General features: G+C 34.1%; 1 protein-coding gene across 1 annotated transcript in view; it reads right to left on the bottom strand.

Annotated features, from left to right (window-relative positions):
- SNTG2 (syntrophin gamma 2) overlaps positions 1-15,238 on the bottom strand; it is a gene marked incomplete at both ends in the record, with an annotated part of 296,049 nt that overhangs the window by 29,100 nt on the left and 251,711 nt on the right. The window contains 2 exons of the mRNA XM_084284773.1: positions 8,383-8,592; positions 12,551-12,622. Coding sequence (XP_084140899.1) covers positions 8,383-8,592; positions 12,551-12,622 — 282 coding nt within the window. The remainder of the gene's footprint in view (positions 1-8,382; positions 8,593-12,550; positions 12,623-15,238) is intronic.

Genomic DNA, 15,238 nt, shown 5'->3' with positions numbered 1-15,238 from the left:
TATATTGGTTGTAGGGAGAGGCAGTGTGAGAAATGTGGGTAGGAGGACAAAATCAGAGCCCAGTGGCTTATTGGTTATCCTCTTCTAGCAGTGAGATTTCAAAATGTGTTCTTAAACCTTGGCTTATGTCAGAACAGATTGTGCTTCCTCATCTGAGGAAGAACCATTTTCTGGTTTTGTAGTAACTGATTTTTCCACAAGAAAAAAAAATACAACTATGAATTAAATACCCATAAATTGTCCCACATATATTTTTACATACCTGAAGCACATTCACAGTCATAGTAATCAGGCTGGCACCATTCATTTCAGTGGAAATCTACTTCAGCAAAGGCACTGACTTGTTTTTGAGACAGTTCTTTATTACATAATAAAGTATTTTTCTGGTGATTTATAAACATCTGAATTTATAAAATGCTACTGATTTTGCTGTTCAGAAAAGATTTTAATTAGAAGTATCAACAAGAGACATTACCAATTCAATACCAGAACAACTAAGCAGTTCAAGTGTTCATTACCAGAACAATATTCAGATCAATGATGCTTAGATAGGGATTTTTTTTTTCACCTGATTCTAACAAAGAAATCATAGGTAGAGAACAATAGAGAACACCAACTTTTGAAAACAGAAAGTAAGATATCAAAATGCTAAGGTTACATTTCTCTATAAATTTGAAATTCCATTAGAGTAACTTTACACTTTGAATTCTTTCATCCTTATTCAAGTCTATAACACAATCTGGAAAACAGTAACAAAATTAGACTCAAAACACATCATTGTTATCTAAATCTTTGCATTTATAAATAAATATAAATATGTTAAAATACAAGCAAGACTTTGGATTTAGTCTTTCCATATCTGTAATTTTAAGAACATATTATTTTCAGAAATGTTGGTGTATCTTCATGAAAATCAACATTTCATATTAATCATGTTTAAAATACAGAATATGTTAACAAGATTTTTTTCACAATCATTGTAAATTACTAAATTCTTATTGGAAAAAATGCAAGAGAATTTATCCGCTGTCTGAATTGCTCAATTATTAATCATTTTTATAAATATATTTACAATTAATCCGTATAGTTCTCAGCATATTTCTTTGGGGGTTGGAGAATTGTTTGTGTGTTTCATTAGTGTGAAAATGAATTTGAAACTAATAGCATTTCTAAAGATGACCAATTAAAAGCTTTCTGTACATAATGAAAACAATCTAAAACTTAATTGTATAATTAAAGCACTCAGTTTACTGAGTGCTTCTTGTAACAAACTCATAAGTATCTTTTAATGATCCTATAAATCTAACCTAATCTAACTGCTTTTTATTATCTTACCTAAATTTAAGAAGGATATTCAGTTTATTTTTTAGTTTGTTTCAAAAATAAGAATGAGGTATCTTCTGAAATTATTAATATGGTGGCATTTCCTGTATTTAAGGTATTCCTATATATGTCTGATGCTTTGTCATCAGAATATAAAATTGAGATAGCATTGCCAGCTGTATTTAACATTTTTGTATTTAAAATAAGTTATTTGGAGCTTAGAAGTATTACATTGTAAACAATCTTGTTTTACTCATCCTCTCAGTTGACCATAAATAATTAATACATTCACAAGCTGGAAATGACAATTATTTATTTTCAGGCTGCCTAATTTCTGCTTTTTTTTTTTTTTTTCCCCCATTGAAGTGGACTTCTCTTCATAGAATCATAGAATCATAGAATATCCTGAGTTGGAAGGGACCCTTAAGGATCATCAAGTCCAACTCTTGACACCGCACAGGTCTACCCAAAAGTTCAGACCATGTGCCTAAGTTCACAGTCCAATCTCTTCTTAAATTCAGACAGGCTCGGTGCAGTGACCACTTCCCTGGGGAGCCTGTTCCAGTGTGCAATCACCCTCTCTGTGAAGAACCCCCTCCTGACGTCCAGCCTAAATTTCCCCTGCCTCAGCTTAACCCCGTTCCCGCGGGTCCTGTCACTAGTGTTAATGGAGAAAAGGTCTCCTGCCTCTCGACACCCCCTTACGAGGAAGTTGTAGGCTGTGATGAGGTCTCCCCTCAGCCTCCTCTTCTCCAGGCTGAACAGGCCCAGTGACCTCAGCCGTTCCTCGTACGTCTTCCCCTCCAGGCCTTTCACTATCTTCGTAGCCCTCCTCTGGACACTTTCCAACAGTTTCATGTCCTTTTCATACTGTGGTGCCCAGAACTGCACACAGTACTCGAGGTGAGGCTGCACCAGCGCAGAGTAGAGCGGGACAATCACCTCCCTTGACCTACTAGCGATGCCGTGCTTGATGCACCCCAGGACACGGTTGGCCCTCCTGGCTGCCAGGGCACACTGCTGGCTCATATTCAACTTGCTGTCTACCACGACCCCCAGATCCCTCTCTTCTAGGCTGCTCTCCAGCGTCTCATCGCCCAGTCTGTACGTGCAGCCAGGGTTTCCCCATCCCAGGTGCAGGACCCGGCACTTGCTCTTATTGAACTTCATGCGGTTGGTGATCGCCCAGCTCTCCAACCTACCCAGATCCCTCTGTAAGGCCTTTACGCCCTCATTTGAGTCCACAACTCCTCCAAGTTTGGTGTCATCAGCAAACTTGCTCAAAATACCCTCTATTCCTACATCCAGATCGTTTATAAAAATATTGAAAAGTACCGGCCCTAAAATGGAGCCTTGAGGGACCCCACTGGTGACCGCCCGCCCAGTCTCAGAAGATGATCTAGACTATCCTAATTCCCAAATTTTCCTAGATACAATCAGTGTGTGTTTTGACCACAAAGTTTCTGAGACATCCAGTTTTCTAAGCATCTCAGAAATTAGGTAGTCAGAAGAGCCAGATTAGTTGTGATACAAGGATGAGTAGAAAGATACTTCACCTGTGCCCAAGTCCCAGTGGGAACACAGTCTCTAAGATCTATTCTGATTACATCTAACTTGTGTTGTAATAAGATCAAATTAAAACACCATTTAAGAATGACAAAGAAAGACCCAGGAACTAAACTTCTTTTAGGATGCTTGGATCCAAACACCACAAATTTCCTTTTCTTCATTTTTCTCTAAATCCAAAATTGTCAATCATCAGACTTGTACATTTTACTCTACTAAATACCTTCAGATGGGGCTGTTTTCACACTTCTGTGCAGCTTGGTCACTATACAGCAGAAATGAGAGGACTCCAAATCACTGACCAGTGCACTCCACTGTTCACACTTGTAGTTGCTTCCTTAATGTTCACCTCTATGTATAAACTGCTTTATAATGCTAGGTTGCTAAAATATTATTTGCCTTAGAAGCAACAAAAGATTATTGCAGAACCCAACTTGAAGCACATGTGTACTAAATGTGGTGCTGACCACATTTTAAGGGTCCACATTTTAGGTATTTTTTAAAAACACTTGGCATGCATAGTGAATTTCAGTTGTTTTCTTTTCTTATGAAACTATCAGTCTACTTGGTAAAATGTATTATAGAAATCTATGTGTATACTTTTCTACTATTCTTGTTGTGCAACATATAATCTCACCTGGATCTTGGGCTTTTGGAATAAAATCTTTTGTCCATAAAATAATGTCAACTGGCATTCTAATACATCTTCAGTTATATTACTTCAGACTAAAAATATTGTCCTGGTTTAATAACAGAGTAGTTATTATATAATATACTAATAATATACTTATTACATTCTGACCCAGGTGATGGTCCTGTGAGATTTTTATTTTGAATAGAAATAATAAGACCTAAACAACAACAACAACAAAATTGAAAATATATGTATAGGCTAAGATATATATATCATAATAAAACAAAACTAGGTGCAAGACTGTATTGCTGTTCAGTAGAAAAAAAAAATGTTTAGAAGTTGCTTAGAAGCCTTTGACTTAAAGGAATTTCAATGGGAGTTTACTGTTATCTCCAGTAGGCTGAGAATAACCCCCCAAATATATAAATCAATTTTGTGTCCTTCTGGAGCTGCTCCAAATATGGAATATACTTTATTCCTTTACTTCATTATTAATTCATTTAATTTGATGAAAATGTAGTTTTTTAAAATGTCAGTGTAGTTATTTATTTATTTATTTATTAACTTTTCAGAAAATTAGCACATCCAGAAGGTTAGGAAGTAGTGTCTTCCTACAGTGAATATATTCATATAGTCACTATTATATTGATATTAAATACAATATAGTCAGTTGACTATATATGCACCTGAAGGTAAATTCTGAGAGATACTGCTTTCCTGAAAAGATTACTGAAATCAGTTCTGTATATTTTCAATTAGTTCTAGTGAACCCTTTCAGAGCATTTTTAACACAAATACGCATGAAAAATTAAGTAATAGTCCAGAACAAACAGCATGTAGTTTGCAGGAATGATGAGACTGCACAGACTAATTTCTTTACTTTTATGCAATAAACAATATTACTTTTATACAATAAACAGTATCTGTTTCATGGAAGACAACTTGGATTAGAAATGAATTAAAACTGCAGAACGGATGAAATTTAAGAAAAGTTAATACAAGGAAATTTGAAAAGAAGAGAGGATAACAAAAAGTACCCACAACCAGCAACAAAATCAGAGGTAGGCCATCAAGCAAAAAAGCGAAGATAAACAAAGCTGAAGAAAATAATTGTGGAAACAATTTCTTTAAAATAATTACAGGATTTTGTCGTTTGGTTGGTTTCCTCTTGCTTTAATCATCAATAAAGTGGTTTTAGACTTGTCAGGCATTTCATGTAGATCGTCTTGAATAACATACATGTACAGTGTATAGAGAAAAATTTTAAAATCTGACATAGGAAGCTCACAAACTAAGGATGCTGTGATATATGTTACTTTCATGCCTGTCATCTTTCATAACTGTGCAACACTGCTCATGTTCACAGATTGGCAGGACAGAGTAATATTGAGAAGAAATTTACTGTTGCTTACAAAACAGAAAAGGAATTAACTAACCGCATTTGTTTTAAATATTGCTTTATTTTTTTTAGGAATATTAATCATGGTGTATTAACAGAAAACCAGTTTTGAAAATAAAATGAAAGCTTCATATGGGAATCCTATAGAAATAATGCCCTGGGCTTGAATGCACAATTATTCCTAATAATCATTGTTGCAGTTAGTCAGGAACAGACATAATCAGCAACCAATTCTGCATCGCAATGAGCCAGTCTGGCTTACATGTTCAGCATCAAGAATCTCATTATGAAGAATTGTTTGTTGCTAACTCTTAGGAAAATAAATAAATGTTAAAAATGCATACAAAAAAGATAAAACAGCCAGGGAAGTTGTTAATAATTAAATGTTAATGAGAATACAAAGGGTGAAAAAAAAAGGATACTTGTTTTGTACATTCATGCTCACACAGTTTTTGGATTTCCAATCATGATTCACATGACATGAATTTAAGTGAAATATGATTACATTGTTCATGAAAAATGATTGGTGTCTTGTTATTTTTAAAGTATTTTCCTGACAGGAAGAATTTATTTCATTCCAGAAACTGAATTTCACTCCTCGTGTGTCTCTTATCTCATTCATATCCCTGTCCTCAACAAATACCTATTTTATTTTGACTTCCAGAATTTGTCTGTCAATGGAAAGAAATTGTCTAGAAGTAATTACCTTTTTGCACAGAAAGTACGCATTCAGCAAAACCTCTCAACTATTCTATTATGAATGGTTAGAGATCAACATCTGACCGATTTTAATTTTTTTTTTTGTCCAAGAAAAGTAAATGCTTTCACGAAACTAGGTTAGCCAGCACTATGGGACAGCACTTGCAGCATCTGCAACACAGCTGGAAGGGAAAATTTACTTTCATGTTTAAAGTTTCTAGATAAATGATGAGAGTATGTAACTGTGCCTCCTCACTATAAATCAACTGCAGGTTTTTCAGAGATGCTGCAGTGGATAATTTTACCTTTAGCAAGCCAGTACTAAGGGTCAAAGAATTAGTAAGAATAAAAGTAAGAGTAATTTAGAGTTTTGTGGTAGGATCATGTCTGTAAACATTTGCAGCTTGAAATAGGGCTTTAGGATACCTGAAATGTAAATGATGTTGTGAGGGGAATTTCTTCCTGCCCTATCACATTCTTCCCATCATTTAAAACTGGTAACATTTTCAGAAGAAATGTATAACAAATCACAATTTTGAACATACCATTGCACCTTAACATTGTTTCTCTTAGACTGTGTAAGGACAGAATTTTCTCAGAATTACTATTCTTATAAAAATACCATAGCCAAAGAACAGGTACAGGATATGGTTAACAACAGCTCTGACAAAGACAAGACTCTAATGGCCATTGAAAGCAAATAGAAGGAAGCCAAGTTTAAATACGAATGGCTGAAATGACACAACCCCGTAGCTGAAATGGCTGAAATGATATCCAACCCCACCCCAAACACTTATGAATAAAAATGAATTTCCCGCTGCAATTATGTTTTTTATTCTTTTTTTTTTTTTTTTTTTTTTTTTATGGACAATCTAACCTATAGGTTACAGCTTTTAATCTTCTGAGTACTGAAAAGTTAATTCTTTTTCTATGGCTTGGAATAATCTATGCAACATTAAATTGCATAAATATATATGCAATTTAAGAATGCATATCATTCATGCTGCCCTTGATATCTATCTGGAAACCAGGGCATGCAAGCAGTATTCATGTTTTGAAGGAAGACTTTGCACTGCTTAAGAATGACCACACCACTTTTCAGCCTAGTGACACAGCAGTTTTCAGCAAACTTTTATGCATACAACTGAAAATTAAAACGATAATAGACATGGAGACTTAAGCATTGAAATCAGGATTTTAATAGAATGCCTCTCCTGGAGGTTTCAGATAGGTTAAACCAATGATGGAAGAAATATTAATGGTGTTTATGGATATTGGTCTAGCAGTTTGTTGGATTGAAAAGACAAAAGGTCATTGCATAAGCAAAAGAACATCTCTTAATTTAAAGTTTGTTAGCGTGCAACATAACAAGAAGTTTTGAGTTTCAGCAATAAACTCTTCAGAAAAAATCAGTTACAGAACAAGTTGATATCCACCCTTATTGCATTAATTCTAAAGAAATATTATCTGCTTTTTATATGATAAATAGGATAATTGAATGGTTGGTCAAACAGATGCACCATAATTTCTTGAAGAATTTATGTGAGAAAATATTTTATGTATACTCAGTTAGCATTATGATTCCCTCCCTGACATGCACGATTTTTCAGGAAGAATCCTTTTATTTATTTATTTATTTTTATTTTTTCTGAAGAACTGCATTCCTTCTCAGAGGTGCAGGAGCAACAGCATCACCATTACAAAATCATTTTTGTCACCCCGTCAGTTCAAAGAGACAACTAGAATTGTTCTATGCAAGCGCCTGCAAACCTCCTTAGTATCCCAGAGACCTGGAAATTTAGAAGAGCTGATTCAACAGCTACTCTAAGACTCCTGTTCCTCGCATGTTGTGTTAATGCAGTGCTGTGATCCATTGCTCCTGCTAGTGCAAACATCTTTAGGAGGTCCTTGTCAATCAGCACATGCCAGATCAAGCTTGCATTTGCACTATGGAAATATGTTTATCATTAGAGAAGGCCTATACTTTTAATCCATATATTCCCATACCACTGAACCAGTTCACTTGGATCCACATGTACAGCAAACAACTTTTTTATGTAACAATACAGAGTTGCTTTAGTCTACAACTTAACTAAAAATCCATAGATGTTCTCTGTCCTCATGTCACAAAATATCTTCTTTAGAACAACATAGTTACTTTAGGATGATTACATTCATTCTCTGATCTCACTGATCTAATCACGCTGATTCTAATGGGAACTTAGACACCACAATGTTAACAGACACATATTTAGACATCTATACTAGAGACCCTAACCTTAAACACCAAACCATTTAATGGGAAGTGCATCCTCAGGTCTAATGAAATAATTGGCTTGAGAGAATTTTACTAACCAGGAGAAACTGGTAACCTGTTGTTTAATATACAGAATTTAAGATTTAATACAACAAACTTTCCTCTTTTACTCTGATTCTTCCAATTCTTCCAGTGTTAACATAGTCAGCCCCAGTTTTCAATTAACAATGTAAAAGCAAAATATTTCTGTTTTTGAAAATAGAACCATAATGTAAAACAAATGTACCTTATGTGAGGTTTATGAAAATGTTCAATGTAGTCTACAAAATCTCCACGAAAATGTTTTTCAGTGACAAAATGTATCAATTTCCAGTTTTATGTAATCAAGGTCAACTATACTCACAGATTGTTATTACACAGGCATACTAGGCACACTATCTAAAGATTTGTTATACTTCTTTTACTGATGAAATGGCTCCAGGATTTAAATTATTCATTACTTACCCCAGTTCTTTGAACTTCCAAGAAAATTGCTCTTTGAAATGATTTCTCCCACACTGCCAACTCGCTGCATAGCTCTACATTGAAATAATGACTCTTGCCATGTCCAACCATAACACTGAAACAATATGGCCTGTGGTCTTCAAGATCAAAGTCCTGATGAATACCTAAATACAAGTTTGCTTGTAGCCAGCAATCATCAGCAAGCCAGAGCTGAAAGACATGTTTCAGTATGTGATTCTTCATCTAGCAAAAACAAACAGTTAAAGCAACATTGTCTTCTGTAAGTGATGGGTACTTGGATATGTTACATCATTACGTTAATAATTATCTTGAAGAAATATTCTGAGAATTAAGCAACACTGGCAAAGTCAATTTCTCTCACTGCTTCTTATTCACCTTACCTTGTATCATGTAATCTAAGCTACTTCTGTAGTTCAGAATTACTGTCAAAGTTGTACAAGCAATGCATACATAATTTAAAAGGAATTTGTAGCAATATGTTCTTTACACTGAAGAGGAAGGGAATTCCTAAATTGTTTGAATACAGTTCAAGAGCTGTTTATCAGCCTTCTAGCAGAATATAACTACGCCATTTTAATTGGGTTCCAAACTGAACACCCAGAGATGCAGTAATTTATCAAGCATATGGGCTAATTCTGGAAATAATGATGCCAGCTTTCAAATATTCCCTAATAGCTGCCAGTGCTGCTTTGCAACTACAAGTGGAATGAAGTGAGTTCCTGTCATCACCTTCAGGATGAAAAGGATGAGAAATTTCATGTTAGTCTTTCATAATATAAAGTATCCCCCCTAACAGAAGGTTTTGTAAATGAAAATAAATTTTTAAAAGAAGTTTCCCTAATCTTTCAAGTGTTCACTGACTAACATAAACATAGAGAAAAACAAAATTCTATTTCTATTTCCCTATGATGACATGGGGCAGAGAATATCGAAAATAATGAAGGAATTTACAAATAGAATCTTATTTCTTATTTTCAAGATTTAGCTGCAAACAATTTTATTTCTCCAGTACTTCACGTTAGGTTTAGGAACTTGAGTCAAACAGATCTGAGATAAAAGCAATAGTGCTGGACTGGACTTAGGTGGCTTTGAAAAGACCAGAACACAGCTCTCTACTGGTACACAAGTCCTAGAATCTTGTAGTAAGGATAAACCTTTTGAAGAATCTTATTTTCCTAGGGCCTCTAACAGTCTATTATAGGCTACCAAAGCCTGAAGCTGAAACTCTATGCACATAAAAAAAAATCAACTGGGACTTGTACAAGAAAATGTAACCTGAAATATTTTGGTTTATGTAAGATAAATGTTTAAAAGTTCAGGGTCTTGCAACCCTCCAGCCCTAGATGCACGCACAACCACCCTTACAGGACAGCAGTGAAGATCGACTTTTAAGTAATAAAAAACAGAGGTAACAAATCATCTACCGGTGCATGTGTACTGCTTCCATTAATATGGATTCAGCAAACAGGATATACTCACATGGGAACTGAAAACGTTGATTGTGCTAGTGAATTATTGAATAACATAAAGCTAGCATATGTAACTCTACGCAATTTACTCTGTTAAGTTATGGATGCATTGGGGAATATCTCAGAGGCAGCACATAATGCCACCAGGGCACATGATGCTGTGTTGTCACAAAAGGCCCTACAGCTAGCCTAGCAGAGAGGTCTTGAGGCACTTCAAAGCTATTTTTTGCCACTTCTTTGGACTGGTAAAAAGGAAACTGAACAAAACAAAACTGAACAAAAGGATAACTGCACATTATCTGGAGTAACAGTTATGAAGCCTACGCCTGCTTCAAGACTCAGTACTTCAATTAGACTCCTAGCAATTAGACTAATGCATTTATATTTTATATTTTATATTTAGAAATGTGATGTGTGAAAATACTATGCAATAAATAAGTAAATAAAAAAGATAAAATGTTTTTTAAGACAGGCTGTTTTTAAAAATATATATAATGTTCTTGCCTCTGAAAAATACAGGTTTTCAGTAACAGTTCCAGTAAATATAGAGTGTGAAGCAAGCTTAGGAGGAAACACGTGATAAATGAGAAACATTTAAAACTCCTGGTTGTTACCACTAAATGCCCATGTATGTGCAAGTATGTGATATATAAATTTGAATTCACATATTTGCATACGTATGTGAATACACATACACATATGCATACACACATAACCCTAAAATACAGCAAACGTTGATTTTAAAATGCCATTCCTATATGGCATTTTATATTCTTATTTTCCATTTTCAACTCTTATGGCATAATGAAGATAGGTAAGAAGCTTTCATTTAAGTGAGTAACAAGGGCATCTTCCTTATAACCAGCTTTCTTAAGAAAATACAAAAACACTCTACATCACAGCTTTGCACTAGATCTTACAAGCTCCCCAAAATCCTTAAAAACACTCTCCCAAACTGCAGTTTTTACAACATAAGCTCCACCTTTCAGTCTGCAATATAGAAACTTTAATTTCTTGAGATTATTTCCATCTTGGATTTGCTCAGTTGGCCTCGCTGTCATTTATATCAAAGAATCTACAGAAAAGAGGTTAAAGTGTTGAATTTGAGCTTTTGCACTTTAGTTAATGTATTCATGAAGACCAGTAATTAAGCATTCATTTATTAAAATGTCAAGAACATTAAAAAGTTTAATCTTTGGTAGTTTATTTCCTACTTCTTTTTCATAATGAAAAAATATCATAGAATTTACTTTAAAGACAATTTTACATTGTCCTTGAAATTACCAGAATATTCAAGGAAGGAGTGAGTTTCAAATCACTAATATTTCAAGGAGAAAAAAAAGAAAAAACAAAACCCATGACAGCGTAAAACCTTTTAAAAAAACATAATGAATGTTTGCTTTATTGCTGCCCAACTTATTTATCTGGAAAAATGTGAATTTTAAGAAAATTTAAGGAGACAGAATCAATAAGCAGGGTTAAATTCTCTGCTTTTTGCAGCTGTCTCAGTGCTATTCAGAATCTGAAGTTACCCATAGATATCCAGTTGGAGATAAGGTCACATTAAAATAATACTATTCACACAGAAATAGGGTTGAACTCCTGCAGCCTGTGCTCTGGAGCTCAGCTCTAGTCCTGAATTTGAGGATTGCCAGATTCTTGTCATGGCACTGGCCAGGACTCTTCCTTCTCCCACTTCTGCTAAAATCATGACCCCCTGCCCAGTGAAAGCAGGCTTATAACAAAATGAAGACAGACAGTGATGGGCTGGAACTGCTGAACTGTTACAACTGCAAAACTGGCAACTGACATCAGGCTCTGCTAGCAGCCAGTTAATGGCATTGACACCTCTGGAAAATGCAGCTATCAGCTCATAATTGAGAGCAATCTTCCTTTTTATTTTGTTTTGTTGTTTCAGTTCCGTGTGCTTATGGCCCTGTTTTTAACTCCATCAGGTTTCCAATTTATTTATTTTAAAATCACAATTCACAGAATTGGTGTAGGACATATGCCCTTGTTGTGGAAAGTCAGATTAGTACAAGTAGTTTGAGCAGTCAGGACATGAAAACTCCCTGTCACCCCAGGGAATTATTTAAACAGACCGCTAAAGGTTTGCCCTAAATCCTTCCTTGGGACAAGCTAAACAGAAAACATGACAACATCTCTAGATGGTAGAAAAAATAATTCTATAGTGCACAAATGGAACATTTTGCCCTTTTTAAGGTAAAACCAACTATAATGTTATCAAATTAGCCATGATCTAAGAATGACAGAATTGTCTACTTCTTATTACTCAGACTCGAATAAAAGCATTTTTATGTACATCAGGAATTACACTGAAAGCATTCTTCATTACATTCACTTAAAAAGCTAAGCTACTAAAAATATACAATATCCACAGTCATTATGATTAACTGTTATTGCATTTGACTGGTTCTCACACAGAAAAAAAAATAAAAGTCTCCAATTTAGAAGAATTTTATGAACTGGCTCACTTGGAGCTTAATCCATTTTCCAGTGTCTTATACAGGTAATGCAATGGCCACGCAAAAAGGTTTTATAACAACATAGAAGATATTTATATGCTAGCTACTCCTAGATGTGATTGAATTGAGCTCATAATTAACAGGAAGAGGCAAGGTTTTTTTACTATATAATGTAATTGTTAGGAAACCTACCTTGTGAATTTTAAATAGAACCTCACAGAGGTTATAGATTTTTTCAGCTCGTACCCAGTCTAGTGTGCTTACCTATAATATCAAAATACAGTATTAAGAACAAATTCTTCTTTATTCTAAAATCATATAAAGATGAAAATATTATAAAGATTTCACCAATCATTATTCTATCAGATGCTTTAAGTATAAGCAAGCGTTAACTACATTTAATATCCAACATCTAGAAAAGTCTGTCAAATAGTATTCAGTTTTTCCAGAAACAGCATCTACATGACTTTTGCTATAATTAAAAGGTATTATATACTTACATTGATTTTTTTTCCATTATTACTACCGCATGATGGAAACCTCTTTGTAATCTCTGTGGTGAGGTACATAAGCATATTTATTTTAAAATATGCTAACACACAAAACCTTCTTAAACCCAGAGGCATTCAGCAGCACATCTCAATTTAATAAAACTCTTAGAACCAACAGACCCAAGATCTGTTCCTAAATTCAGATTTGAGTTTATATACAGTAGGCCATCAATATCTTTATATCTATATTACAAACTGAAAAGGACTATGTGTTTACAAAATTTGAATTTAAAATCTTGTCAGCTGTGTGCTTCATAATGATAGAAGATGTTACTACATGTGTTTTTTGTTACATTATTTTGTTCATATTACAGGCTGTTAGAAGTTAAGAGTTGGAATGATAGTTGAATATTTTTCCTAAAGTCTAGGTCATGACACAATGTGATAATCTGTTTTCTTTTAAAAACAGTATCTAACCTACATAGGTTAAGAAAAAGAGAACCTATGAGTATGAAAAATACCAAGGGAATACACATTATTTTGATTACATATTTTAGAGCAAAATACTAGCTCTTGGTGAATGTATAGGAAGGTCTGTATAAATATATGAAAAATGTGACTAAACTGAAGCTTTTAGCACATGGAAGTAAGTATTTTGGTGACTGCAATAGATGCTTGGATGCTTTAAAATACGAGGCAAGATGCAGCTTTGTTTTCTTCTCCTGCCTTGCCCCTCAAAGGAAGAAAGCAGAAAATGTCACTTAAATTATTAGCAAAAGCAAAATTTGGCTACAAAACATCCGACTTCTGTGGAAGAAACATAATCAGGAAAGAATGGTGTAATAATGCATTATATTTTTCTGTATTGATAATAGCACAAAGCTCACCTATAGTATTTGAATCTTGCTCCTGTTGTTTTGTACGAAGAACTGCTTTTTTTTTTTTTTTTTTAATATAACTTTTACATTGGATTACCAGGTCTTCATGAATTCTAAACCATAGGAGTTTAGAAAACTGTGAGTCGTAATAAAATGGTGAACATCCAAACCAGTACAACACTTGGGAGCAGATTATTGGGACATTTACTAGTTATGAAGTTATTTCATTGAGTGCTGCCAGAGGAATAAAGTGAACTTGGTTTTAGTTTCTGTCTAATCATATATGCTTTTTATCTGCACCAATTGGAACCAGTGAACATTATTATCAAACAGCCCTTTCTTTCTGTGTGTTTCAAAGCAGTGTTTCAGAATTTACCTGAATTCTGAAGAAGGCAATCACCTTACCTAAATTTAGGCATCAGAAAGATCTAATTTTAATAACTGAATCCGATTGTTAATTTAGTTTTAACTTCTGTATATTGGGGAAGAAAAAAAAAAAAAGTTTCCTCACAGCTCTCTTAGCTCCTTTCCATGAGACTGATGAACAGACTTCGGGAATTCTTTTTATCTTCAGTCACTGAATGTAGAATTTGATAAGTTTAGATCAGATCTTTACACTCTACATGATTGAATTTGGATGAGATGAATCACCTACTGCAAAAGGGACTGAAGATTTCTAGGAGAGAAAGTTCTATCACCACTTCTTTTCAGGGTATAAAGGGACTCAAAATCTAGGGTTCACTATTTGAAACTTTTTATATTTTAGCAGTCAAGTGAGAAACATCACTTGAATACAATGCATGCAGTAAAATAAGTAAAAGTATATAAAAGTCGTATACTTAATCTTTCTGTTATATTATGAGCAATTTCTCATTACAAATTAAAACTTAAACCATTACTTAATGCTAACTTTCAAGGTTAGCAATTTCCTTACAGAAAGTTTTTTTCAGACTAGAAAATTAAAGCAATTTTAGATAGTAGATTTGTAGTCCCATCACCTCATGAAGTATAGGCATTTTTAGTCACACAGTTCTAATTTTTAGATTTCCATTAATCATTTCATTCAAGTTCCATTCACTATTTTGAGTTTTGCTTTTTAATTATTGCTAAAAGTAAGCAATCACAAAAGATTAGAAACAACTGAAACTGAGAAATTATAAAACTGATTCATAAAGAAATATAGTTTTAAACATGCTCACATACAGCAAGTACTGAAGGTTTTTGCTTGATCCTTTCTACAGGATATATATATATATTTTTTAACTTGATGGCTGTTTTTAAAATAAAATAATTAAGTATTACAGGTTTTGGACGATTTTTGTTGATCCTCAAAGGGGATCTTCATGTTTTTTGCAAATTAAGGTTTACAGGCTAGAATGGTGGCCTAGTTCATTATTTGGTCTTGAATTTCTGAAAAGGAAAGATTCTTTCCAATCTCAGTTAAAAACAGGAGAATCCTTCATTCCTGTTAGTGGTTAGGCAAAACATAAAAGCGTAAGCACCTCTTCATC

This window comes from Netta rufina (assembly GCF_964035555.1).
Source record: "Netta rufina genome assembly, chromosome: 3".
Taxonomy (NCBI): domain Eukaryota; kingdom Metazoa; phylum Chordata; class Aves; order Anseriformes; family Anatidae; genus Netta; species Netta rufina.
The sequence above is the reverse complement of the archived record's forward strand: the minus strand, read 5'-3'. Positions and strand labels throughout refer to the sequence as shown.